Below are 27265 nucleotides of genomic sequence, written 5' to 3'. Positions count from 1 at the left end.
TTTTTTTTTTTAACTTAATTTCTCTCCTATTATAAATACATCTGTGCATCTTCATCCATGCTTTTGAGAATGTGTGAATTATGTTACTGATTCGGATCTATCTTCATGCAACGTAAATCTGATTTTCAATTTAATGACTAGAATTAGGACACCAAGTACATCATGAGCTCTTGACTGTAGTGATGTTGACGTTTACTGGGTGAACAGTATTTCCTGCTGTAGGATGACTTCTTGTTGGTGGCGTTAGCTTTAGGACAAGAAAGTTAGTGGCCAATAGTATTGCATTAACAGCCTCTAAAACCCGCCCAGCCAAACGTCAGCAGTGTTATATTTTGACCAGCAGATGGCAGCATATCTTTGGTTTAGACGGCATGATTCTAGCAAAGGAAGAATAAACAAACTTAAGTTAATTTGTGATTTAAAACGCATTTTTATTGAGACATCCAAAATAACAAATAGCTTAGTTATATGTTCACTTACAAAGATAATCTATATTTAATAAAGCACTGATGCTTAATGTTTCATTTATTCTAAGCGAACAATTAAAAACATTGAAAAGAATCCAACATCTATTACAGTTTCCACGTTTGCCTTGCTGCGCTAAATTTGAAGTATTAGGAAATATTTGTCCAAAAAGAGAGCTGGTTTTCCAGGGGCGTGAGCCTGTACAAACACATGCTGACCCCCTGCTCCTCACAGGAGGAGGACGAGGCAAAAATTTAATTATGAAGAGTGAAGTGAAAACAGGCCCACTCAGCCTTAGGGACCGGCAGGAGCGGATAGTTCAAATTAGAGCGGCATTGTCCGCCCAGGTCCACCTTTGACCCCCGCAGGAGATTTAATTGTACAAATCGCACCAAAGTTTTGTGCATCTGAGAGATCTAGAGCGATACCTGTGTGTCCAGCTGACTGCCAATCTGAAGCATCCTCATTTTCTCTTCTTTTGGTAACTTTTGCAATTTGTGCCACAAATAAGAAGCGTGTGTTCTCTCAAGAAATCCTCCCCACAACAACCCACCGCTCAACTGAAGTTAATTCTGCAGAGGGAGTCCTGGGTTCGCATTTCACCCAAAGCTTTGTAAAGTTGGCTCTGATGGGGTCACTTTGAGGTTGAAATGATCTGTAACTGTGTATAAACTGCAGATCAATTACAATATAATGACAAAGGAATGTCCCTCAATTGTGACTACCGTAGAGCCAATGTAGGCCTGAGATGTCATCATGTTTTGGAATAATCAACTGCACTTTGGTTAAAAATAGCACAAAATACTATAAGATCAATGTTTATTGCCAGGATGATATGAAATATTTTTCAAAAGCGTAATTTGGACTATTTAATGTTTTCTTAATTGAATAATGTATTTTTTATCTTACAGTGCATTGCAAAAGCGTACAGAACCCTGCAGCTCCTTCTCATATAATGATAATATACTCACAAACAATGAGTATAATGTCAGTGTAGTTTATCCGATGGACATACAAAAAGTACTGCATAATTGTGAAGTGTAAGAAAAAAAACTTTGTTTTTTTTGTTTTTTTTTTTCATATCTGAAAAGTGCAGCATGCACATATATCGAATCCCTTTTATTCTAATACCCCTATATACAATTAGATATTTGGCTTCAGAGGTCAGCGTCTTAGGAAAGAGATTCCACCTGTGTGTAATTTAAGCTAAATAGAAATTCAGAAAATTGACTATTTTATTTCAAAGAGAACAATTTAATCCATTATCTGAAAATGGAAAGTGTATGGCACAACTGCAAACCTCCCAAGACAATCAAAAATAAAGAATGAGCAGGTGGATATTTTGTCAAAAACAGCAGAGGCCCACGGTTCAGGTGGAAAAATTTGTTGACACGACAAAAATTAGTCTTACACTCCACAAGTTTGGCCTCTTACTGACAGCAGGAAGAACTAAAAAGATGCAGAGGACACTGCAAACATATGGAAAAAGATCCTCCAGTCAGGTGAGACAAAAACGTAACTTTTGGCTCACATACAAAATGTCATATGTGGTGGAAACGTTAAGTGTGTACATTACCCCGAACAGACCAGCACATAAGGGGAAACTAGTCAGAATGAATGGGTTGACGGTGGTAAATGCAGGGCAATCTTAGAAGAGGCTACAAAAGACTTGAGATCATTAAAGAAGTTTAGGTTTCAGCAGGACAGGTCTGTACGTACTGCCAGAGAATAACATTTAACTTTCTGCGCACAATAAACTTGTAAACTTGCAGTTGTAACTGCAGGGAATGATAATTCTGCAAAGTATCGTACTGARTTGATGGCTGAACATTTATGTCCGCCACAGTTTTAAGATCTTTATGTAAAATAAAATAAAGAGCTATGCATCATTTTCCTTCCTCCTTACTGTTATGTGCTGATTTGTTTGGTCTATTATGCAAATTGCCAATAAAGTAAATAGAAACTTTAGGGTGTTATGCAATAAAATGTTAAAGCTAAAGAGGGTTCAACACTTTAGGAATGTACTGTAGGTATTCAGAAAAAAGTTATAAAGCAGGTTAATATTTACACTTTTTTATATTTTCTAATACTTTAAAACACACACACACATACGCATTCGGGGAGAGATTTCATCATTCCTTTTCCCTGCGGTGTGTGCACGTTGTGGGCCCCGGTGTTATTGATCCTGATTGGGCCTCACAGGAGGAGATTCCGGCCCGCCATTGACCCACACTTTTTGCATGTTTCCATCCTTCTCTCGGATGATCAGAGGCGCGCAAGTCTCCCCTCATGTCTGCCGACTGGCCGTACTTGCGTGAGTTTTCTGATTGTCAGTTGGCGAAAGGAGGGGTAGCGGGAGGAAAGGGGAAAATGAAGTTACTGAGAGTCTCGCAAAATCACTAGCAGGTCTCGCCTGACGTTTTTCTGGCTTGGTGACTGTCAAAACATTCCCCATATGCACCCGTACCCCTCCTCCGCTTTCCCCCAGAAAGCCTGTGGCTCACAGGCTGCTCTCCTCTTCAAAGTAAAACTTCTCAGCCATGTGGCCTGCGTTGAATGTTTGTGTTGACGGGCGCCTAGTTCCTATGAACTCCTCATAGGGATCCTTTTTCTCTTCATCGCTGCCTATGAAGCACTTAAAAAGTGTCATGGCGAGGAAGGAGTAAAAGAGCATCACAAAAAGTATGTAGAAGTAAGCATTGTCGTAAGTCTCCCTGGAAGTGGAGAACGCCGGATGAGTGTGAGAAAGTGGACTCACGGTGGAGTTGGAAAAAGTTCTGTTCGCTTCCGCGTCGTGGACGGCGAGGCTCGTGTCCTCCAGAATTTGCTTACATCGGCTAAAGAGAGCAAGAAAGTGGGTCCGGTTCGTGCTCTTCATATTTAAATGTAAAAAAGAAATAATTAATTAGAAGCCAAATAAAACTGAAAAATGCGCAGGGAAACTAACATGGACAACTGAAAATGGGCAGCAAATGGCACGGGTGCACAGGAGGGAGGCACACACCACTTTAGGAAAGGCATGCTGTGAGCCACCCACTCTTTAAGTGGCTTGATAAGGTGGCATTTCTCAGATAAAGCTCCCCTTTTTCCTGCCCTGTTGCATGCACAATATGGCTGAAGTGCACACAGAAAAAAATATCTTGTTGAGTAAGACAAACACTAAAACTAGTAAATTTTCTCTCATCAAATATCCTGACTGTACATATATTTGCTTTAATATTTTTAACCGAAATCTTAATATTTTCTTCTTTTTAGCCTATCGTCTTTGTCCTTCTTCCTTTCACTTTTAATTTGGGGGTTGGAAGCTGCAGAGACGCTTGGATTGTTGTCAGCTCCGGTCAAGTAGTCTACTCATTTCAAAGAGTGTTGGGGTCAGAGGTTAAGTTGTCTCCAGTGTGTAGCTGCTTGACTGACACTTTGTTCCAAAGCAACCCCTTTGGCTTTTTTTTTTTCTTTTTTTCTTACTCTTACAAGTTCAGAGCAGTTGTAAAAGAAAAAAAATTAAAACCTTCCTCAGAGTTATAAAAATATAGCAAAGTTTAGTTTGATCTAATTTTGGTCAACCAGCAAACTTAAACAAATGCAGCCAATGAAGCTGAAATGCAAAAAAAAATAACCAACAACTAAAAACTAACCACACAAACAAAAAAACATAAGAAACACACAAACATTTAAACACACATTTATGCTCGTTTTAGGGCTGTATGATAAATGACACCGACAGCTGCACACCTGATTCCTGAAACTTGGAGGGAAAGCGAGAGAAAAAACAGCGGGGAATGATAAAAATGCGCTTGCGATTTGTTTAACCTTCTGGGGACTCTACCCACTGGGTGAGCAGTGTTTTTCATCTCTGTTTGGCGGTTGGAGCCCAAAGCCGTCTGAGCTCTGTGCAGCCATGTCAGTGACTGATGTCCCAGTGTGTCTGAGGCCTGTCGACCTTATATAATTTACAGCCGCTCTGCTTTAGTCATTATGGGGTGTGAAGGAGCCACCGGGGAGCGGGAATTTGTTCGAAAGGAGTGTTTATGAAAGAGGATATATTTATGATTTAGTGCTGGAGAGTGTGAGTGAGACAGAAAATCACAAGACCAAAGTACCTCCAAGACACATAGAACCATTCTTACAAAATACGACGGGAAATCTAACAGGGGTCCCTCTGAGTATAGCTGTTTTTTCATTATTATTATTATTTATTTTATTTTATTTAGATTGTATTGTCTAATTTAATTAAAATGCAACAGATGATACAATTCTTAAAATTTCATGTTGCTAACCTGAGGCTAATTTGGGCTACAATCAAACAAATTCTAGACCTTTTACCATGAAAACTATATGTGTAAAATATATGTTAAAGCTGTTAAATTATTTTTTGCCAATTTTTATTTATTGTAATGCCAACACTTATTTTTATATATATATATTTTGTTTAATATTTTTGAGTAGATTTTTTTTAATAGACAAAAGAACTGTCAATACTTTTAAAAATACAATAAAAAGCTATATTAAATGTTCTAAGCACTTGTTATGAAGTATATTGCATGTTTGAGTAAAAATAAATAAGTGTCCGTTTGATAAAAATGTAATGTTTGCAGTTTGAAAATATTAAATACTTGACGAAGAATATAAATAGACTTCTATCGCAAAATATATTTTCTTGGGGTATTAATTGTACTATTAATTGGTCCATTCCAGTGAAATTATGTTTACCTGTAATCTATGTAAATCCATTAATGACAAATACAAAACATGTCCAAACTGAAGGAAGTAAAACAAACAACACATGAAACATGAAATATGTTTTTACAAAATATGTATCTACATAATATTATTTGACAAATGTTTTGAATAACAATACACAAAACAATCTCACATTATAGATAAAATATTATATTTTTGGCTTGTCTACATTTCTGAAGCTGTACATTTCCACTATTTTTTACATTATTCCATGTATTGTTTTTTTTAATAAACAGACCGTTTTAGTGACTTAACAGAATAACATGAAAAATACTTTAAAGTCTTTTTCAGTTCTGATATGCCACACAGCTTGTGCAATTTAACTGAGAATTTATAAGCTAAGTAAAATTAAAAATGAAAACGCTGCACTTACCCGCGCTGCACAAAGTTTCAAACCTTCCATTTTTCCATTCAGTCCTCTCTGGTGTACAACTAAATTCAATTATTGGGAATATAAATCGCCTAAAATACGGTTCAGCTGTTGCCGTAGAACTTTCTATTTGTCTATTTGCAATCTTCTGGGTAAAGCCATCAAAATGTACAAAAGTGAGAAGAACTCAAACAAAATCACAGTTGTTTGTTTGTTATCACTTTTAAGGATGTGTTTGTTTTTTAAGTAAATATTGAGACACATGTCACATTATTTCTGAAAAAAGATTTTAAAAAGGTGATTTATTCAAACCATATTTAAAAATKWATTTCATGGTCTAACGTTCACTGGTGCTCTGTGAAATCCTGGTGTTTTATCAGAAGCATAAACTTTTCAGTTCTTTTGTTTAATAAATCTTTATAAAATAAAGCTTCTATAGTATAGTTTTTTTTAATGGATGAAGAATCGTCAATTTTACAACATTATAAAAATACTTTTTACAGAATTGCAGGTTTCTAATTTTAGAAACTATCTATAMATTTTTTAAGTCCCACAAACAAATGAAAATATTCCAAATGTAAAACTTCTGTATTTTTCACGTTGTTTATTATAAATAGAAATAGTGCTATGCTTTACACAAAACTTCTTACAACAACAACAAAACAAAAATCACACAATTGTAAATAAAAAAAAAATCATACAAAAGAAAGGGAATAATGAACTGTAAGTAAGACTTAAGCACAGTGGAGCCATTGTAGAAGAATTACTGTAAAAACAAAACAAAAAAACAATTGAGCAACATTTAATAAATAAGAAGGGCACCTACAAATTGACAAGATCCTGAAAACAACTAAAACATGCAAAGCGACAACAAAAATCAACAGTCAAGATGAATATTGTACTCACTGGTAGAGTCTTTTAATGTACTTTTTGGCAAAAGACTGTATGACTACAGTGACTTCTATCCATTGCTTGATAAGCTCCCCTGACTGATAAATGCACTCACCCAAAATTGTATACMACCAAACAAAAGAGATAGCTAATCGAGGATATAACTGGAGATCCTCGGTCTGTGTTCATTTACAGCACATGAGGTATGAATGTATTGCACTTTCTTTGGGTTGCACCAACACCACTCAGCTTCAGTTTGTGCGTTTTTGGTGGATTTCCAAACGCAGCCGCGTGTTTATGTCGAACTACACATGCATGAGTCTCGTCAATATACAGTAAGACTTTGTCATGAAGACATTCTGAGAGAAGTATTACAGCTGAGCACACTATCACCAACCTGTCTAACCTTCAACCACAAAAGACCACAGAGGCACCTGGGGCTGGAAAAGTCCACTTTACATCTTCGCCTTACCGTAGGATCCAAATACAAATTCAGTTCATACACAAAGCCCCACTCCCTATTTTTTTTCAGAAAAAAAATAGAAAAAAAAAAACTGTTCTTGGTCCTTTCAGCTTGGCATGGTGGGCGAGAGGTTGCCTACAGTCTTTAATCATTACAGTGAAACTTCTTTGTTTCCATCGCTGCTACACAACCATCCAAAGTGTCTCTGCTTCTTTCTGAAGTCAAACCAAATAAACCCTTTCACCTCCCACGCTGCTGGTCTTGCTGTCCMTAGGGCTGGWGAAGTTGGCAAAGGCAGTGGGTGGCGGCTCTCTCCGGGTAGGAATGCCAGCGTATCCATGTGAGCTTCCTGCATAGGCCGTGTCGGGGCTTCATATAATGAAAGGCACCTATTAAGAACAGAACGAAACAGAAGAAAAAAGCTTTTCAGCAATACATTTCTGTGTAATCAAAACGTTTAAATGTATATTACAGCAGGTGAGAATGAAACTTTTTCTCTGGTAAAAAGACCAGAAATCAATCCAGAAGTTAGCGGGGTTGACCAAGTTTCAGCCTGGATCTCTGGCACTGCTTTACTGATCAATAACAATTCCAAATCTGACCTCCGTAGGGACACATGGTTCTAATCCTCGGCTGCCAGGGGCTGTAATCGCCCCCCCCACACACACCCCCCACCCCTCCTTCACCCTCCTCCAGCTAAAGAGCCCTCTCACCATGCCTTCATACACACATACCTGTGCTCACGTACAGACGTGTACACATTTCACTAGAACAACCCCCGTACACCCCGCCCCCCACCGCCCAAAACATGTGGTTTTCTCCCAGGTCCCTGACTAAATTAATGACATCAAGATGTTGGCACTGACGGGCCGGTCAACATGTGGTGGTGTACCTCACATCAGGCCTCTAACACACACAATCCACCCCTCCCTCCTGTCAAACATACTTTGGGAATGTGGCTTCTTTTATTTGGGCAGCTATCCTTGTTACACAGAGGTCATTACATGGCTAGGTGAGCTGCTCTGTGGATTTGATGGGCAAGCTCATCACACAGGGTCATGAAAGAACAGTGAGTAAAAACGAGTGTACTGAGACAGCGACTGGGCCACCGTAATGATGATAATATAAACTGAAGTAACCCGGCCACTAGCGATCCCCCAAACCTCAATGTAATTCCAGTGCAGCACATGGAGATTTGAGACGCTCCCTAATCAGAGGGGGTCTTTGCAATTAACTGCGAGTTCGAAAATCCTGGCTAAATCAACAGCCAACAGATGGCATTGCAGAACGATGTGTCCTCGCAATAACAACCAGCGTGAATGAAATTGCTTCTTCAATAAAAACAAAGGTGCACTACCTTGCTCTGTCCGTACTGTCCGTACTGGTAGCTGGGGTGGTGGTCGACGGCGTAGGCTGGGGAGGTATAAGAAGGTGGGCAGTAAGACTGGGTACTTGGCAGGGTGGGCATGCTGCTCAGGCTTGGAAGGGCCTCCAAGCGCTGAGAGCCGTGACAGCTAGCAGCCATGGCCCCGTTAGGCTCGAGGCCTCCTGTGAGAGGGGAGAGGGCAAAGTCACTCTGGGACTGATGCGGCACTCCACTCGGGTTGAGCAAGCCCATCACCTACAAGGAGACACAGAGAGACCGAATCATTAGAACGCATGTCGATTTAACTGAGGTTTTCTATAGTGTTCACCATTACGTACAAACAATGCTGATGATTTATGTTCAGTTTCCATTCTTGAAAACTTTCATACCTTGGTGTGTTTTTCTTCACTGTTAGCATTAGCARCTCTYTTCAGACATGTTCTCTTTATTCTTTCCTTTTTATGATGTAAAGCACTTTGAACTGCCTTGCTGCTGAAATGTGCTACGCCAGYGCAAATAAACTTGATTGACTTGATTAACTGATTCTGAAACTAACACCAGTTGCATCTTTTTTCCTCACCGATGTTCCGTCATGAAGTATATAAAAGAAGAGTTGCATACAGTGCCTTGCACAAAAAATATTCAAACCTATTGAACTTTTCAACATTTTGTCACATTACAACCCCAAACCTCACTGTATTTTATGTGACACATCAGCACAAATCATTTGTTTCCAGTACAAGTCCAGGTTTTCTACAAAGCACTCAGAAATATTGTGTGGCATGAAGACCAAGAAACCAACAGAAAGGTCAGGTGTTAGATTGTTCGGAAGTTAGTTTATAAAACATCACAAGTATCGAACATCAATTTGTGACAAAAAAAAAGAGTATTATGCAACTGCAAAATTAGTCAGACATAGCCATCCACCTAAACTGACAGCTTTCAAAAAGCAGAGTACTAGTTAGAGTCTGCAGAGCTGCCAGGGCAACTATTTGTTATGCACTCTGTAATTCTTCCTTTCATGGAAAGTAGCAAAAAGGATTTAAATAAACCCATAAATCCATAAAAAGCCAAGCTTAGACATTGCTACACATCATTAATATCTGTTCAAGTTAGATGTCACTAAAATTAAACTTTTAGCTAAAAAAGAAAAGCTGAAGTTTGTAACCAAGTTGCCAGAATACATCAACAGTTACACATGGTGGTGGCAGCATCATGCTGTGGGAATACTTTCTTTCAATTGAACTGATAAAGCTGGACTTTAGCAGCTCCAGAGAACCTTAGACTTGGGGTAAAKGTTCACCTTTCAGCAGCACAATGGCATTCAATTTACAACCTGAGTTATAATGGAAAGAGTACGCAAATATTAAAATAGACTAGTTAGTCCAAACCTAAATCTAACTGAGAATCTGTGGCAAGACTTGAGAAGTGCTATTCACTCTGAATGAGATTCAACTATTTTGTAAATAATGATATTATATTGACTCTGTGGGGTTGAATAGAAATGCCTGATATGTTGCGATTGTATTTTTTTTCCTGAAATATCTTTAAACCATTTGTCATTTTCCTCAATAAAATGCACAAAAAAATGTTGTTGTGACTTGATAAAATGGGAATGAATACTTATGTCGCTGTGTATCATAAAATTTATGATTTTTTCTTTAAATCATAAAATTTAAAGAAAATAAAAAAGAACCACTCTAAATTTCTCCCAAAGCCGCCAAAAGAATTTAATAAACTGCATGAGGTGATATCTTGTAACCTGAACTTACAGAAAGTTCAGGTTACAAGGTTATGTTTGTGCGCAAACATAAAAAATAATCCTTGTATCACATTACTTTTTTTGCCTCTATCTTCAAAAATGACCATGTCCTCATAAAGGAGACCAAAGGCTACATGAGAAACAGAAGTAAGGTATGTTTTTATGTCAAAGCTACCTATATCTGGAGTCACACCTAAACAGCAAGCCTGTGTATGTGCACATGCCCGTGGGGGATGTTTTTTTTTTTTCCTTTTTTTTTCTTTTTTTTTTTTGTTCTGATGTCAGGTCTGCTGGGGTATCAGTGATCCATCGTGAACAGCTGCATAAGAGTTTGCGTGAGAAGCAAAGTTGTGAAAAAGTCCATGTTGGAGAAAACGCAGCAAAAGCCAAAACTAAAATCCAAGTGGCCTTTGCTGGACAGATGATAACGAATGATGAGAAAACACGAGCTTCCCCAACTCACTTCCAGTTGATCAAAAAATATACATGTCCACAGACAAAGGTTAACTTGTTTGGCTTCAATGTATGTACTTCACAAGTAAAAATAAAACATAGAACACAATTTATCCAATATGACAGAAATATTAGACACACAATTTTTTTTTTGGCCTGCTGATTAATAATCAATCTAACAAGGTTTCAAACTCATTTTCCAAACTTTGATACTTTTATTTTTGGACTGCGTAATGTCAGTTGATGTCTAAGATGATTTAAGGTACTAATTGTATCCTGTTGTGTGCATGCATGTGTCCAGAGTTTGAGCAACTGAAACAGCAGCAGTTCCCCGATGGTCTGTCTGTTTCCAGGTTGTTCCGGGGATTAGGTCCCAGGGGGTGCAAATCCTGCCTGCTTGCTTCCTTGGTGAGAAAGGATTGCTAAGGTATGCACCAGATCAGAGCTGCGACGCCAGAGATGGAGAAAGCCATCGCTCTGTCTGTTTGCTCAGTGTGCAGAGCTAACTGCTCAGATGAGAATATCTCCGATCTAAAGCAAATCGTCTCTAAAGCAGGACTGCGCGGTGCTGTGACCATATCTGGAGTTAGCGGAATCCGCTCATGTATACAGAATAATAGGCAGCTTTTAGAGACAAATCTGGAGTCCAGATAACACAAGAGATGTAATTTCTGCGAGGATTGGGCGTATAAATCCGTAAAGCTGAGGCGATCTCAGAAGAGACCGAAGTTGTAAACTTTTTTCCAAGTGCAAAGAGGTCCTTTGCTATCAATGTCAACGAACGTATTTCTCATTTCCTCTCTCTTATTAAGTTAAAATCTGAAAATTAATTAAATCATCATACCAAATAGAGAAAACCGATTTGCAATATACATTCAAACAGCTGCAATGAATACACGAATTAAAACAAATTAGCCAACAAAGTGATTCATTTGCATAAATTACACACTTTGTTACGAGTAGCTAGATTACTTCATTCCAATCAATTAGGACACTGGAACGCTACGTGATTGCATTCCCAGACTGAGAGAAACCTTAAAGGAGAGTGGTGCAATTTGACAGATGAGATTTCCATTTTATGTAAGCTGCCTGGAAAGGTTAATGCTGAAACCATGCGCAGAGACTGAGCACCTTTGGCCTTTTTGTTGGAGCCGATGTCACTCTTTGACCCTGTAAGTTATTTGAACACCTACTACCAGCACAGCCATTGACAGGGGAAGCATCCACCTTGCAGACCAGCTCTGCTTCGACAAAATCATTATCTGAGATGCAGTTTAAGAGTTTATTAAGACGGCCAGGTTACACGAATTTGCACCTGCATTTTGCTTTGTGTCATTTTAACCCTCAGTTTTCATTAAAAATAGGTAATATTTTACCAGTTTATGCGGTTAGACATTAAAGGGAAAAAATATATAACTGGAACTTACACATGAAAGCAGTTGATTATACTTTCAGCTTCAAAAGAGGCCTTCAGAGGCATCAATAACTAAAAGCAACAGACCTGCTTCCCATTTTTTTTCCCCCATTATTTTTATCTGTGCATAACAGGATATGGAGATCCTCTCTCATGGGAATTAGTACCCAACATGCAAAGCACAAGGGCTGGCCACCCTTTGTGCCAGCTAAAAGCTCGTTTTCCGCCTGTTAGTCCATCTCTTGGACTCACAGGGTGCCACTGATAGACACTGATGACTGTGTAATCAACCATAATTGTCTTTTCAGTTTTGATTTGTGTCATCGTCTGACATCCATACATCCTTCCCCGTGTCTGCTGCCTTCCCGCCTCTCCGGTGATGGACGTTTGCCACGTTTTAAATTCATCAAACTATTTGTCGAGATAAACAAAACAAAAAAATTGAACAGATACAGAGTTCCTCCTCCTGACAAGGATCTATCATTGTCGAGACAGTGACACCTCCTGCATAGGTCATGCAGAGAAGTAAGTGTTTGTGCGCTTTATTATTTTTACCATATGGTACACCTCATGAAGCCTTCCGTTTACTGACGTGCTAAATACGTGGCGACGTGTGAGAACTGCCAGATTGTGGAGAGMTTGCTCCACAGAAATACACTTAGAGGAGGATCCATCRACTATTAYATCTTCCAGGTAAGAGCTCTGCCWTAAACAGAAAGCCACAAATCCCCACATCACGTTATAACTGTCACGCCACACAACTGGGTCTGATGAGATTGTGTGTTTTCAAAACATGCAGCTAGGATTTCGGAACCAAACGGGCATGAGTGACATGCGTATTCTAGTTGAGCTCTGTGTCAAAGTCCTCATGCAAATGGTAAMAATGAATTSAAGGCTTTAAATACAGGAAACATTGTTGTGCACCATCATGAACAACATGCACCAGGTTCAGTGTACAGTGATCCCTCGTTTTTCGCGGGGGTTGCGTTCGGAAAATAACCCGCGATAAGTGAAATCCGCGAASTAGTTACCTTTAGTTTTTACAATTATTATACAGCATAATTAAATACTCTACATTGAAACCAAAGAACAAAACCTGTGTTCAGGTCAGMGGGTGTGCGTGTTCATYAATCAGGGCCTTAATGAGATCCGGAGTCATGTCATTAAAGCAGTGGTCCCCAAACTACGGCCCGCGGGCCGTATCCGGCCYGCCTCCACATTTGGTCCRGCCCCCTGAACAATACCGGAGAGTATTCAGATTTGTTTTCATATACCGTATTTTCCGGACTATAARCCGTCTATATGTGGATTTTTCTTCAACCACMAGGGGGCTCTTTAGCAAGAAGTGAATCATTGGAAGTCAAAATTGAAAATAAAAGAAGAAAGCGCCCCTTAAAACGGAATTAGGTTTTAATAGGGAATTGAAATTTGAGAATCTTGTTGATCAGTTAAATAGCATTGAGGGGAAAAAGAAGATTTTTTTTTTTTAAATAATACTGGGATCATTATGAGAATTTGAGGTATAGATATTAGGATCCAGTAGATGGCAGTAGTGCAACAATAATGGATGCAAGCTGCCGTTGAAATCTAAAGAAGAAGAACAAGCAGCAGAAGAAGAAGCAGAAAAAGGCGCCCATTTTCATTTAGCACATGCTAGTAGCAGACACGAAGAATCAGCACTTTTGCTGTTACCGTTCGGAAACTACCGTAATCAGTTCAGTTAAATCTAAACTTGGCAACTTTTTCTTTTTCAACCCTAATAAATGTGATATTCAATTGACCTGTTATTACTCAAATTTTGGGTGTCTGCCCCCCTCTGCTGCTGCTGCATCATTGTGGAAAACCTGGAGCGGCAGAGATATCTGCGGCTTAGATGTGTATGTTTACTGGTTTTAAAAAAAACAACTTTGGGGTTGTGGYTTATAGTCCAGTGCGGCTCATATTTCGGAAAATACGGACTATAATCCTTCCTGGATTTTTTCTGTAAAGAACCCAGGGAGAGTTATTTGGTTATTATTAATTCCATTAATAGTGTTATTGTTTATTTCCTGACTTTTGTTCTGTGAAGAACCCAGAGAGGGATATTTGATTGTGCTTTCTGGAAAACAATACATTTTTACATTTAGGCACTCCTACAATCGTCACACTTTTTCTGTTACAAACTGACTCAGGCCCCCACCAGAGAAGGGAAAAGTTATGTGGCCCTCACAGGAAAAAGTTTGGGGACCCCTGCCTTAAAGCRTCTCCTCCAACYTGCCCCGCGAGATTCACAGCTGTATCTACGGCAGGGCGATGGATCTCGTCAACCGAGCCTCCAGTSGGGTTTTGCGCTGATTCKGGCCAGTTTTTTCCAGCAGGCATTCAAAGTTTCACTTTTCATCTCCTGAATAGCCAAGCTGTATTACTTATATTTAAATATCGTAATGTTATTGGCACACAGGTAGAGAAGAACAGCAGAGACTGTTCAGCCAATCAGGACGCAGAACACAATGCACTGTGAAAAAAAAAAACTGCACAAAAAAAAAAACCGCGAAGCAGCGAGACCGCGAAAGGTGAACCGTGTTATAGCAAGGGATCGCTGTATCCTCTAAAACTTTTGCTTTGCATGGTTGTTACGTAATCTTGTATTATCCCTCACTGTTGATAATGGTCACAGGTGCTAACCACCTCTTGATGCCACAGTCAGCGTCAAACTCCCACTATATGTTGGATTTTCCCTTTATTGCAAGCCATAAAGATCTTGTAACTAAAGAATGATCCAGAAGGGGCTTAAGACTTGACAGAGTTGCGGTTGAGGGCACGTTCACAGAGTCCAGCTCAGCATGAGACTCCAGCTGGAACATGGCAGACCAGAGGCCCCTGGAAAGGATCGTRAGAGGAGCTAAGAAGGATATTGTTGTGTCCCAACGCTTTGGTCAGGATCTACGATTCAAAGTCTCTACAGGTACAAGGCATTTAAATAATGCCATCAGGCAAACCATCAGACATGCAGCAAATTGTTAAAATGCTCAACTGGTGTTAAGATTGTCCCGTATATTCTGGTGCTTACTTTCTTTATGTTTTTTTTTTTTAATTCAATAATTTTTTTTTTTTTTTACGTTCACACCAAAACATCCTAGAGAACTGCTACATTGTGTTTTGCCAAATAAATGACGTGACAAATTATTATGTTTCATTGAATTAGATTTGACGTCACTGACCTGTGGAGAGATGGCGTTGCTGATGCTGGGATTGACAGTGTTGCCGTGTCCTGTCGGGGCCACAAAGCTGTCCGAGTATCCTGAGAAGTTGTGTCTTCCAGAGGAAAGGCAGTATCCTGAGCCGCCGTCTTGGGAAACTGCRGATGAGCTGAGGGCRCTCTGGTGCACGGAGGTGGGCGGCAGAGGCTGAGGTCGATGGACTGTACTTGGCTGTTCAGAGGCTGATGAGAATAAAACAGGAAGTCATTATGCTGCTGGCGTTTTATTTATTCGTAGACTTGCACCACAGTTTAAGCATTAAGACGAATGTGTGTTTGACTAGGCCCACCTTGGGCTATAGAGGTTGGAGGGTAGGGACTGTCTGACAGCTGATAAGGCTGCAGGCCTGGCATGGCTGACGGAGGGAAACCACCTGGTATGAGGTGATTAAAAGCCATTAGCTGATTGGCTCCTGCTTGTTTCCTCCATCGAGCTCTTCTGTTGCTGAACCACACCTGAAAGGAAAATACAATTGAACATGAAAGAAATGTCTTGGTTAGAGAATTGTCACCAAAGTGGTAAGTAGATTTTTTTTTCTTTTAAGTTTAGTGCCTTGAAAAAATATTCGCCATGAACTTTCAGTCTTGCAACAGTCAGTTACTTTGTTGTAATTGATTTGCATTTTATACGACAGACAAAGCAAATAGCGCCGAGTTGGAAAGTAAAAGGAAAAGGGATACGTGGTTTTCAACAAAAATTATAAATGGTTTTACAGACGTTTGTGTTCAGCCCCCTGTTAATCTGAAAAAATCAAGAGCAACCAACGGCTTTTAGAAGGCATCTAATTATTATTAGTATTATTAGTATTAGCAATCCACCAATGTGTAATTGAATAAAAATTGAGCTGATCTGTAAGGAACTTAGTGGTTTAGAGGACATTATTGAACAAACAACAGGAACGCAGCAGATGGGTCAGGAATTAAATTGTGGAGAAGTTTAAACCAGGGTTAGGTAATAAAATAATATTCTAAGCACTGATCCTGACATGACGCATTGTTTAACCAACCATCTAAAATTGTAGTGACAGGTAAGGAAATCCTTAATCAGAGAAGCAACCAAGACCCCCACAGTAACTCTGTGAGAGCTCCATTTATCAGATGAAAGGATCTGTTGACAGGGGAACTATATTTGTCATGCAGTCTACAAATCTGGCCTTTGTGGAAGAGGGCCAAGAAAAAAATCTTCTGTGAATCTGTCTGCTTTGCCATAATGCATATATGGGAGACACAACACCCATGTGGAAGAAGGTGCTCTAGTCAGATGGTGCAAAAGTTAAACATTTTAGCCCAAAATATCACTTCGCACACTATCCTCACTATAAAACATGTTGGTGGCAGCATCAGGCTGTGGGGAGACTTTCCTTAAGTGGAAACCCAGAAGCTAGTGAAGGGTTTATTGGATTATGCATAAAGTTAAATGCATAAAAATAATAGAACCCTGTTAGAGGCTGCAAAAARTTTAAGGCTGCAGTGGAGGTTCATCATCCAGGAGACAACGAATCTGAAWATACAGCCAGAGCGACAACAGAACGATTAAGATCAAAGCATAAAACAATTGTTAGACTGGGCCAGTCAAYGTTCAGTACTAAATTAGATGAGAAACTTAAAATTTGCTGTTACATAGATACTTTCTGAGCTTTAGTTACTTTGMAAAGAACAATAAAAATATGTCTCTAGATKCTCAGATATGGCAGAAMCAAGCAAAAGTATTCACTCAAAAGGTTGAATAAACATACATGCCACACTTTACCAATTTTTATTAGTAAAAAAAATTTTACATAGAAAGTCTATCCATTTCCTTCCTGTTCACAATATTGCACTGTATTTTAGTCTATTATTTAAAAAAAAAAAAATCACCTTTTTGTTTTTTAGTTGGAACAGTTAGAACTGTAACTTTACTTCATTCCGGGTCACTGAAAATGTATCTGTGCAAGAACTCTCTGTCCCTTTGCAGGGACCTACGCTGATAGCGATCTTAACATCTGTAGAGCGCAGTGAAACCACATCTTTGTGAGCTGCTTAACGTCACAGAGTTCATACATYGCCAGAGGGCTGTCATGGCTATTAAAACCCATATTGAGAAGCTATCTAAATTGAGAATCTATTTGCAGAATTTTTTTTTACATAGCCCCCTTTTGGCAAAATGTTGACAAAAATAGAAAGATGTCTTTGTAAATAAAGGCGGCGGTGAGTGTCTCCGTGTGGAGCAACGGGGGGGGGGTCGCTGGGGTGGTCCGGGGATGTTTTGGGGATGGAACATATGGCTAATGGTTGTAAAGAATGCATAGCAACATCCCAAAACAACTTAACACCCGCATGTCTCGGAGGGAGTGACAGATCGCCGCGCTGTCAAGATTTAGACTTGCATGCATGCTCATGTTTCTAACCTGAACTCGAGCTTCTGTCAGTTTGGCCCTCTGAGCCAGCTCCTCTCGCGTGTAGATGTCTGGGTAGTGCGTACGTTCAAAGGCCCTCTCCAGTTCCTCCAGCTGCTCTGCTGTGAAGGTTGTCCGACTGCGGCGCTGCTTCCTCTTCAACGGCAGGCCCGGCTCGGAGTCCACGTCTGAAGCCTCGTCCGAGTGGCTCGCTGGGATAGAAAAAAAAAAAAAGACGTTTTCAATTAATTTATAATATCAACGACATGCACACACAGGCTAAGCCGTTGCAGTTTAATAAAACACTTATTTCCATGCTGCTGGCATCCTGGACATTAACGCTTTTGTGATCCTGAACTGCTCAACACAAAAGATAAATTGTCTAATGAAGAATTTCTGTCAGTTTGCAATATATAACCATATGTTGCTGATTTAGCAACACAGAGTTATAAGACAAACTTTATGAATTCTAAACTTTCTTTTTATTCAACAGCAAGAGTTTGTTTTAGAGATCTTAAAATCAATGRCAAATTTAAGACTGATATAGCATAGCATCAACAAATATAGTTAGTTTTTCTCGGAGTTTAAAAACATTTTTATTTTCCTTATTGACTGACTCTTTGTCAGTTGAAATAATACCATTTCACACTTGCAAAATATTAATTTTTTTCTCCTGTTAAATTAATTTACAGAAGTAGTGTTGCTTAAATTTTAACATTTTTTGTGTGTGTTTGATTTGCTGAAATAACATATTTGRGAGCATATCCTATTGTGATGTAAATAAATGATGTCTTCATATATTAAATGAAATAATTTCAAAGCTCGTAAACTGATTAAAAAATCTTAACAATGAGGAATATACAACATTTCTTTCTTTCAATTTGTCATACAGATTGCTCACTTGAACAATTCATCCTTCAGAACTGATGTTTCACAGATTTTCGGTTTCGAGTTTGACCGTGACTACTTCTACTGATGTAAATTTAATMGTTTCACACAGCATACCAGCTGCTCCACAGCACATCGCACAGAGCCACTCTAGATTGTGTCCTCCTGATTTCTTAAACTCCTCAGTGGTTCCCCGGGGGATCAAAAGCAAAAGCCCGCTTGAACATGGATTAAAGAGGACAAGATCCCTCTGGGGCATCAATCGCCTGGGACACTGTGTCTCTTCTAGTCTTAGCCATGCTGTGTGCTAGGCTGATGTTCAGCAGCACAGGAAAGGCAGCCCGTTGCAGGTGCTTCCTAATCTGCTCGCTCAGGTCAAGAGAAACTGACTGAGCTAACATGGGGAGGTGCGGAAGAGGAGGAGCAGTGAACTTTGGAAATGATATCAGAAATTGATGTTTCTGAATTTGTGTGGATTTTCACATTTATTAAAAAAATAAACTATAAAGCCCTAAAAATGATCAAGATAGCCTTTTTGTTGACCATCACCAGCAATCTTATCCTTCATTTTCTCCATCAAAAACATGCATCTGCCGACTCTGGATTGCTAGCGAGATTTTAACTCAGTGGATCCTGAGTTAAAATCCACTCCTAAGTCAATCTCAGTGAGAAAATCATCATGAGGGATCCCGCCACATTTTTGACACAATAAACTGTGAAGAAATAAAATGCTCAAAAGCAAAAAGACAGGTGAGTGCAAGAGAAAGTCTGGTCTGCCTCAGACTCTTTCTTATTCCTCTTAGGCTTTAATTAAAAAAGTGCCAAGTCAGACATTGAAGGGGGGCTGGGTGAGGAGGGACAGTGATCTCCCATTGGCTCTGGAGCCTCTGCAAAGAAGGCAGGAAGTCTTTGCACCGGTTGCCAGTGTGTGTCTGACCAGGCATTACACACAGATTTGGCCTCTGGGAATGCTGTTAGTCAAAGGCCTGCTGGCAAAAAAAAAAAACGGTCCTGACTCTGAGACAAGCTCATTATTAGATCTAAACCAGATTGAGGTGCCAGGCTAACACACACAGACTCAAGCAAGCTGCTTTATTTAGCCAATTTGATCATTTAGAAAATATACTTCCTTGCTGTTTAGTGAAGGAAAGCTTAGAAAACTTTGAAGGCAACAGTTATCCATTTGCTCTCTCTGCTTACTACAGGGTTACCCCCACAGCCCTTTTTACTTTTTACCATTTCCTCTTTTTCCCTTCCTGTTTTTATTTGTAACTCTAGAGACAACACTCCGTCTTTGACTCTTCCGTAATGGCAAATGACAGCGATGCTTTTGTCATCCTCTGCTTGCTCTTTTGTCTTTTTCTGTCTTCTTCTTCACCCACTTTTTTCCTTTATTTTTGGGGAGTGATGTAGCCAGGCCTTTGTATCCCAGTGGGGAAAAGCCTGTGGCAGGGCTCTATTGGACCGATTACCACGCTCCATCTGTAGGAGCCATCAGGGACGCCCGGGCCCTTATTCAGGGGCCTGTCACCTGCACAGCAGGGGATCTGGGGGGAGGTGGGGAGAAGGGTAASTTGGGGGCTGGAGTAGGGGAATGAGGAGTAGGAGGAGAAAAAAGGGGGCACAAAAGGGTCCAGAGAAGGGCCATTGGGGCTGTGGAGGGGCACAGCAGGGGAGCACCCCTATATTCCCTCCTTCCACGGCCCGAGGGGCACAAAGCTGGGGGATGGGAAGTCAAAGGGGTTGACATGGAGAGGAGAAGGAAAGCTGAAAGCACCTGAAGAAGATGCTGGGGTTGAGGGAGGAGGGTGCACAACAAATGAGAGGGGGAGGCAGTGATTGTTAAAAAAAAAAGAAAATAGGACCTGTCTTTTTTCACCTCAGCCATTCACATCACTCGTCTCTTCCTGGATTCACCCATTGCTATACATCCGCATCTAAGGCACTGTCAAACACTGTTCTAAGTCTGTCTTGGAATGATTTAAGCCAAGCTGATGCTGGAGCAGACTTGTTCCCACACATTCCACACAACAATGACAGGAGATAATACTGGCCATATAAAGGGAAAGTATCAGCGTTGTTACTTGAATTCCTCAATCAAATTCTATGCAACAGATAAAGCAACAAGGGGCCTGTCCCTGTCTGCACCCAGAGGAAATGTGTAAGATCCCACACAGCATAAGTGTCTTTGGACAGTCGACTTTCTCCGACACAGCAGCTAATACTTGGAGTACAGTAACCCAAAGAATAGGAATATTTCATTTTACATTGGCTGGTAACTAATCTCCATACATGGTTTAGCTCGTACCTCGCTTAARGACGTTATTTGTCGGAATGTTGCAACTTAAACTCTGGATTAACGCAAGGCCCAATTTTAAGSTGCACTATTTTTATCTGTACATGTTGCCACTTATTAATGTAAAAGAAGTAACATTCATTTCCATCGCAACCCAGATAACACATAGTTGTTTATGTCACCTTATTGCCCGAGACCAGTCGATACATCTCTGACCATATTTTAGGTATTAATTCATTAATGGCGCATGGCTTTCGTCAGCTTGCTCGGTCAGTGAAAAGCTGAGGATTTTGGACAGACTTTCAAAGGCAGAAAGTTTCAGAGCAACTTCAAGTTCTGGCAGCGACCTCTTCATGTCAGGGGAAAATATTTGCTTTTATCACTCGTGCCCTCCTGTTTGGGTGTCATGGAAAAGGTCCTCTGTTAGTATCAGTGAGGGGTTCTTTTCCATATGTGACACTTATGTATATATAGGAAAACTWCTGAAAATCTAATAGCAGTGGAGAGTGTTGATTATTTCAACAGCWAACTAAAAATCAACTTRCTTAGATGAATTTATARTTGAAATTTAGTCATTWAGAWTATATTGATATTTCATTTTTTTTATATGGGTTTTTCTAATTTTACCTTTGCACCACAATTTGTCCAATCTTTTTTGGTTATATTGCATTTACAATTATTTATACCTTTTTGATTGYTTTGTTCTTACATTTACATTTGATAGTTCAGAATTTTTCCTTATGTTTCTTCACTACATGATAATGTTTCCTCAATATACCATCTTCTGTAATTGCTCTTAAATTTGTTCATTTTTTGATACTTTGTTTGTTTATTTAGTTTGACCATTTATAGTGGGCTACACCTGTCTGTACGAAAAGCACTACAAATATAGTTTGAGTGACTGGTTGACTGAAATTTGWGATTAGTTGAATGTGTATCTTTCTCTTGAAATAAATAAAGCAAGAAAGACAAAGTTTGACTATGACAACTTATTAAAAAAAAGTCAATTCCTCCATGTGTAGACCTGCTCAGAAATTCAATAAGACACAAACATTAAGTTGTGTTAATTAACCAGCAAAAGAATATATATATTTAGGAAGTAGAACTGAGTTTAACAAGTGACTACAAAATGCTCCTTTCACTGTGAATAAAATTGTAAAAGGTTTCTTTGCTGAATTTTTTTTTCCAAAAACAGACAAAAWTGATGTGAATCTGGTGAACTTCCAGTTTTATTAGCTTCACCGGTAGGATGAGTGCTTCTAAGATGCAAATAAAATTCCCCTCCTTTCCCCCCCCACCTCGAAAAAAAAAAAAAAAAACCCAGAGAGGATTCCTGCCGTCAGGATAAAGGCTGACCTTGTTTACTGCTCAGGCTCATCTTGGCGGACATCCACCCGTCTCCCACCCTCTCTTACGCCTTAGGAGACACTAATACAAGTAGACATGCAAAGCTACGCAGAGCAACATCTTTGCTCATGTGTGCAGAGAAATTCCCATCCGTGGTTCAACAATGTAAATAAAAGAAATGGAAAGTGTGACAAAGCATAAGCAACGAAGAATCACATATGGAGAGAGAAACCAAAACATATGGGGCAGTTTATGGCCTTGTCTTAGTAGGGGCTGGCTGGCCCGTCCTCCTGGGGCTTTTAATAGAGAAGGTAATTGAGCTGGTGACATGTGTTCGCAACGCAAAACAAAGGACATAAGAGACAAATGAACTCGCTATTTGCCCAGGGAAGTAGATCTGGCCCTTTCAGGGCAGGGAGTGTGGTGCGAGTGGGCCACTGAATAAAATAGCTGCGTGCCACGCGRAGCCAAAGCGAGCAGATGCACTGGGTGAGGTGTGGCGGGTGAGGAGGGGGAAAGAATGGTAAACTGACAGCTTATGGACTCAGCTGGGGTTAACAGTTTAAGAGAAAAAATGGGAGTGAGTGGGCTGCTCACTTGACTTGCTAAAGAGCCCCTAGGAACCTGCAGCTGCCTGGGAAAGGGGGCGGGAGGGGGGTATAGAAATAAAAGGAGAGTGAGATGATGATGTGATGGACACAAAACAAAATTAAGCGAAAGAGCACAGGAGGTTGGCACTTAACGGACAAAGAAGGAGCTGGCGATATGAAGCTGAAGGATGTATCTCTGTCGAACACCACGGCAGTGACAAGAAGCCACGAATGGCACTGAGTGGCTATTATTTGCGCCCAGTGTGTGACGGTTATTATTCCGTTCCACTGCGGTGCAGTTAGGTGACAGTTTCACGGTGGCATTTCCACCCTCCATGTGGAGACAAAGCGACTTGCGAAGCCCACACTGGGCCGCGAGCTAAAAAGGCCCGTCCACTGCACGTTCCAGCTCGACGGAGACTAACKAGCAAAGACGACAACCAAACCAAAGCAGCTTGTTTCAAGAAAATAAGATTTTGTTTAAAAAAATAATAAAAATCTAGGTGTTTTAAGGTATTTAAAAGAGMAGCGCAAGAGCCATTGCTTTGAAATCCTTACACAAGTTTTTGAGCTCAGATCTTTTCTAAACATTATCCTAACCTCCAGTTCCTGGGGCCTGATAGTTGTAACAGTCAACTGACCCTAAGCTGGCCCCTGACCTTTTCACACAACTACACAGCACTGCAGGGAAAGCAGCCTCGCGCTGGCTCTTCAGACTAACTTCAAGAGCATTCAGAGAAAAAACGAAAGAAAAAAAAACATACTTTCACTTTAAACCCCATAAACTCAGAGTATCTGTTTATTTTCTTGTTCTTTTTTWAAAAATTATTTTCAAGTGGTGCAAACGCAGAGCTCCATCACACCAAACGTTGGGAAAAATGCCATCAATCAATCAGAAACAGGGTTCTGCTGGCACATCCATAATATGCAATGTCCAAGACGAAAGAGCTCCACAAAACCTGAGCCTAAACAAAGTTAAGTGATTGACAACACTGTCTGGCTTTACTCAATTAACCATCCCATTGTGCCCCTCTTTGCAAAGTCCCCATGCCCCCGACCCTTTTCTTCCTCACACCCCTTTATCCTCCCCATCACAGAGTTTTGCTTGGCTAATACTTGGAGGAAATAGAGAGCTCTTTTTTCTGTTGGGGCTCCTCTTCTTGACCTTCTATTGCTTGCTACTTCTCCTTTCAGTCACTTTGCAGTGTCTCTGGGGTTAGTTGGGGAGAATGCGAGGAGTACATCAGCGCCAAGGGGCCGGCTTGGGGCAGGACCCCAGCCCATTACTTCAAAGTTGGCCCGCATTCATTAATTGTCCTTTGAATTAATATTGGGGGGGATCACAATGTGGGCGCTAACAGAGAAAGAGGCTTTAATGAAGCATAGAGTCTGTATTCAGTTGCAGATCAGCCAGTGTGGATTTTTTCTTTCTTTCTGAAGAAAGAGAGACTTGAGAATCATGCCAACGCAGAAGAAGAAAGTTYTGACTACTTATATTTAGGAAGGCTGCCTCTTTGCCGTCCGTGCTTTTAGTATTTGTTCCCTTTCATGTTTTGTAGCCTCACATAACCTTAAATATGACGTGGCATATAATTGTGAAGTGGAAAAAAGTTATGTTTTTTCTGTTTTCAGCAAAGAGAAGTACAAAAGTGGASAATGCACTTAGAAGCACTCATCCTACCGGTGAAGCTTCAACTTCTTTACTTTGAAAAATCCAGTGTGACATGACATGACAAAAAAAWAWATACCGTCCCCATGGTGACACACATTGTAGTGGCAGCATTATGCTGTGGATTGYTCTCCATCAACAGGGGCAGGGAAGCTGTACAGAGATGATAAGAAGACTGATGAAGCTAAACACACAAAAGTCCTTCAGAAAAATCTTCAACAGGCCGATAAAGACTCAAGGCCGGAAAAGATGTTTGCCTTCAAGCATGATAACAACACTAAACTTGTAACCAGAACTTTACTGAATGTTTTTTTCACCATATATTTGGGATATTTTGCAAAGAAGATTTGCCAAAACAAATGTCTAGATGGAAGAAAAATACCGTAAAACATGTTATAATGAGCTATAGTTACAGAAACAAGTGGTTTTACAAATTGATAATGCAAGTGAGCACAAACTTTTCTCCGTTGTCCTAATACCCACCTGTCTGGATTTCTGAACTACAGTTTGTTTTTCCCCAGCAGTCCAGCACAATAAACAAGCAATATAAACACTATTAATACAGGAAAAAGGACAATAAAGCCCTCATATAAATTTCTGCTCTATCCAGCCCTCAGAGGAAAAAGGAAATGTGGCTACAGCAGACATTCCTCTGGCTGCGTTTGGGCCTTCACTCACATAAACTTAAAAAAAAAAAAAAATCCACATATACCTCGATGATTACAGCTAAAGGATATTACCACGCTATACTTTCAAAACAACTTTGTGCTTTTTGAAGGCGTTTCATCTGGGTTTGTTTTTGGGGGTTTTTTTTTTACAGTGTTTAAGCCACAAACCTTTGAAGGTGGTATAGAGGTGGAAATCTTTTGTTTTCATATTTCTTCTCTCCTGATTTTTGAACTGAAAACGTACACATACAACAGCTCCAAAACTAGACATACGCTACGGCGCGGATATTAACTCTCCGGTCCTTCTCACTTTCAAACAATATCCCTCATCCTAAACCCATGCCAAGATCCCAGGGAGCCTATATAGACCCAGTTTATTTACACAAACAAAGTCCCACTCAGCTCCTGTGACAAAAGCAGCTAAATCTTTCATGTTTTGTCAGCACTTGATTCCTCCTGTCCCTCTGGCTATTTGCCTGCCCCGGCACAATGGAGGCAGGAGAATGGCAGCAGATTGTTGGAATGCACCTCAATGAGACCAATTATTACATGTTGACTGCGTTCACCATGGCACATTTGAAAGAACTGGGCTCATTCACTCTGGCTCTGCAGGACTCCCTTTTAAAGAAAAGTTATCCCTTTGACTGTTTGTATTTCTGAGCTTTCTTTTTTCTTTTTTTYCCCCCTCCTTCTTCTTTCTGTCTTTCGCCCTCTCTCCCTCCCTCCTGTCCATCCTGTCATAAAAGATCCTGCAAGACTGGCTGTCTTTCATGACTTTGGTTACTTTAATTAGTTAAATGAGGCTAAAGGCTAATGTGCTAACACTAATAAATAGAGGATGCCGTCAATTAAATCAAGAACACAAGCAGGAGGAACAGCGATTTTGACACTGATTCATAATTAGAGAATAAAACGAAATTGAACACATTCTTCATGAAACGTAGAAACAGAAAGTAAGTCCTTAAATTCTGAGAAGGAATATTTGTTAATTCATTGTGCAAACATAAAAAAAATAAATAATAATTGTTCACGTTACTGCAACAACAATRCTCCTGCAATTTGCTAAACTTTCTGATGCCACAGTGTACTTTGTCCCACAAACCTCAGCTCTCCTTTTCCCAGACAAATAAATCTAAATGAGTCAGCTTTGATCTTAGCACTTAATGGAAGGCCAACAATAGTAGTAGAGGAGAAAAGGGGCAGAGAGCAACAGGCCTCTCCCCACCACAACAATGGCCTCTGCAAACACCTACTTAATCAATATTTGGCCAGAAGACCCTCTCTCGGTCCCCAATCACCCTTTTCACATTCTAATGAAGTGCTATAAAAGAGAAAAAACAACTACTGCTTTCCTCAAAGAGACACAACAATAAAATACGGCTGATCTGGATTAGAGAAAGTGCTTGCATTTAGGATGTTGCCGAGTAATTTTAGTTTTCCTTTAAAAAGAAAAAAAAAGATTAAATACACAAAAAAAGTACACAACTAAACTTTTTTTTACTGACATAAAGCTCAATGCTCATAGACTAAAACTAGACATTCTAACTYTGATTACTCTATTTTCATTCAGAATAATCAACTCGAGTTTTTAACCAAGTCAGTGGGTTTGTCCCGCCACGGCTACGGGCTATAGAAGGGGTGGGAAGTGTCCCCGCACTAAATGTGGGCGCCCAGGGCCAAAAGGAAAAAGGGGCGGACTTCAGTCTGAGATGAAAGTGCAGAGAAATAAAAAGGTTTGGATTTAATCTAGTGAGGAGAACAGTTTCCCTGTGCTCGCTTGTTGGAGGCGTCAAGGGTACTGCACGAAAACAAAACACACACACACAAAAATGAAGAAAAAAAAATAGAAAGCTACATAAAAACGATTAAGTCAGTCAATATGGTTGTGGTCYATACTCTGCGTGTTCCCCCTTCATAGTTATGGTCAAACTAAATTTACTTTGATTACTTTAATGTATTTAAAGTGGAAATGTGYGCAAAGTAACATCGTCTCAAGCAAAAGTTCATTAATAATTAACTATATTGCACGTTTTATGTCCGTGTTTCCCTTTTAACAAACCTGCTGAGTCTCCAACAGGTTATAAATCAACAGGTGTTTGTCYAAAGGACTGGCTTCTTTAAAAAAAAACTTTAAAAAAACTGTTAACAGTGACAGAAGGCTCAAAAGTGGCATTTCTTTGTGCAATCATGGCTCCCTGAATAATTCATCGCTCATTGCGAGTTCATAATGTCTCCTCTCACCCCCTTTTTGTCAGTGTATCTTTTTTTCA

General features: G+C 39.9%; 1 protein-coding gene across 1 annotated transcript in view; it reads right to left on the bottom strand.

Annotated features, from left to right (window-relative positions):
• Positions 1 to 6188: 6188 nt before the first annotated feature.
• Positions 6189 to 27265, bottom strand: part of LOC103479396 (paired box protein Pax-3-like) — a gene marked incomplete at its 5' end in the record, with an annotated part of 22558 nt that continues 1481 nt past the window's right edge. Inside the window, 5 exons of the mRNA XM_008433796.2 lie at positions 6189 to 7318; positions 8287 to 8550; positions 15125 to 15345; positions 15453 to 15618; positions 17550 to 17749. Of these exons, the coding sequence (XP_008432018.1) occupies positions 7301 to 7318; positions 8287 to 8550; positions 15125 to 15345; positions 15453 to 15618; positions 17550 to 17749 (869 nt within the window). The remainder of the gene's footprint in view (positions 7319 to 8286; positions 8551 to 15124; positions 15346 to 15452; positions 15619 to 17549; positions 17750 to 27265) is intronic.

The sequence above is a fragment of the Poecilia reticulata genome, linkage group LG17, assembly GCF_000633615.1.
Source record: "Poecilia reticulata strain Guanapo linkage group LG17, Guppy_female_1.0+MT, whole genome shotgun sequence".
Lineage (NCBI taxonomy): Eukaryota > Metazoa > Chordata > Actinopteri > Cyprinodontiformes > Poeciliidae > Poecilia > Poecilia reticulata.
Note: the sequence above shows the minus strand (reverse complement) of the source record. Positions and strands in the feature narration are given on the sequence as shown.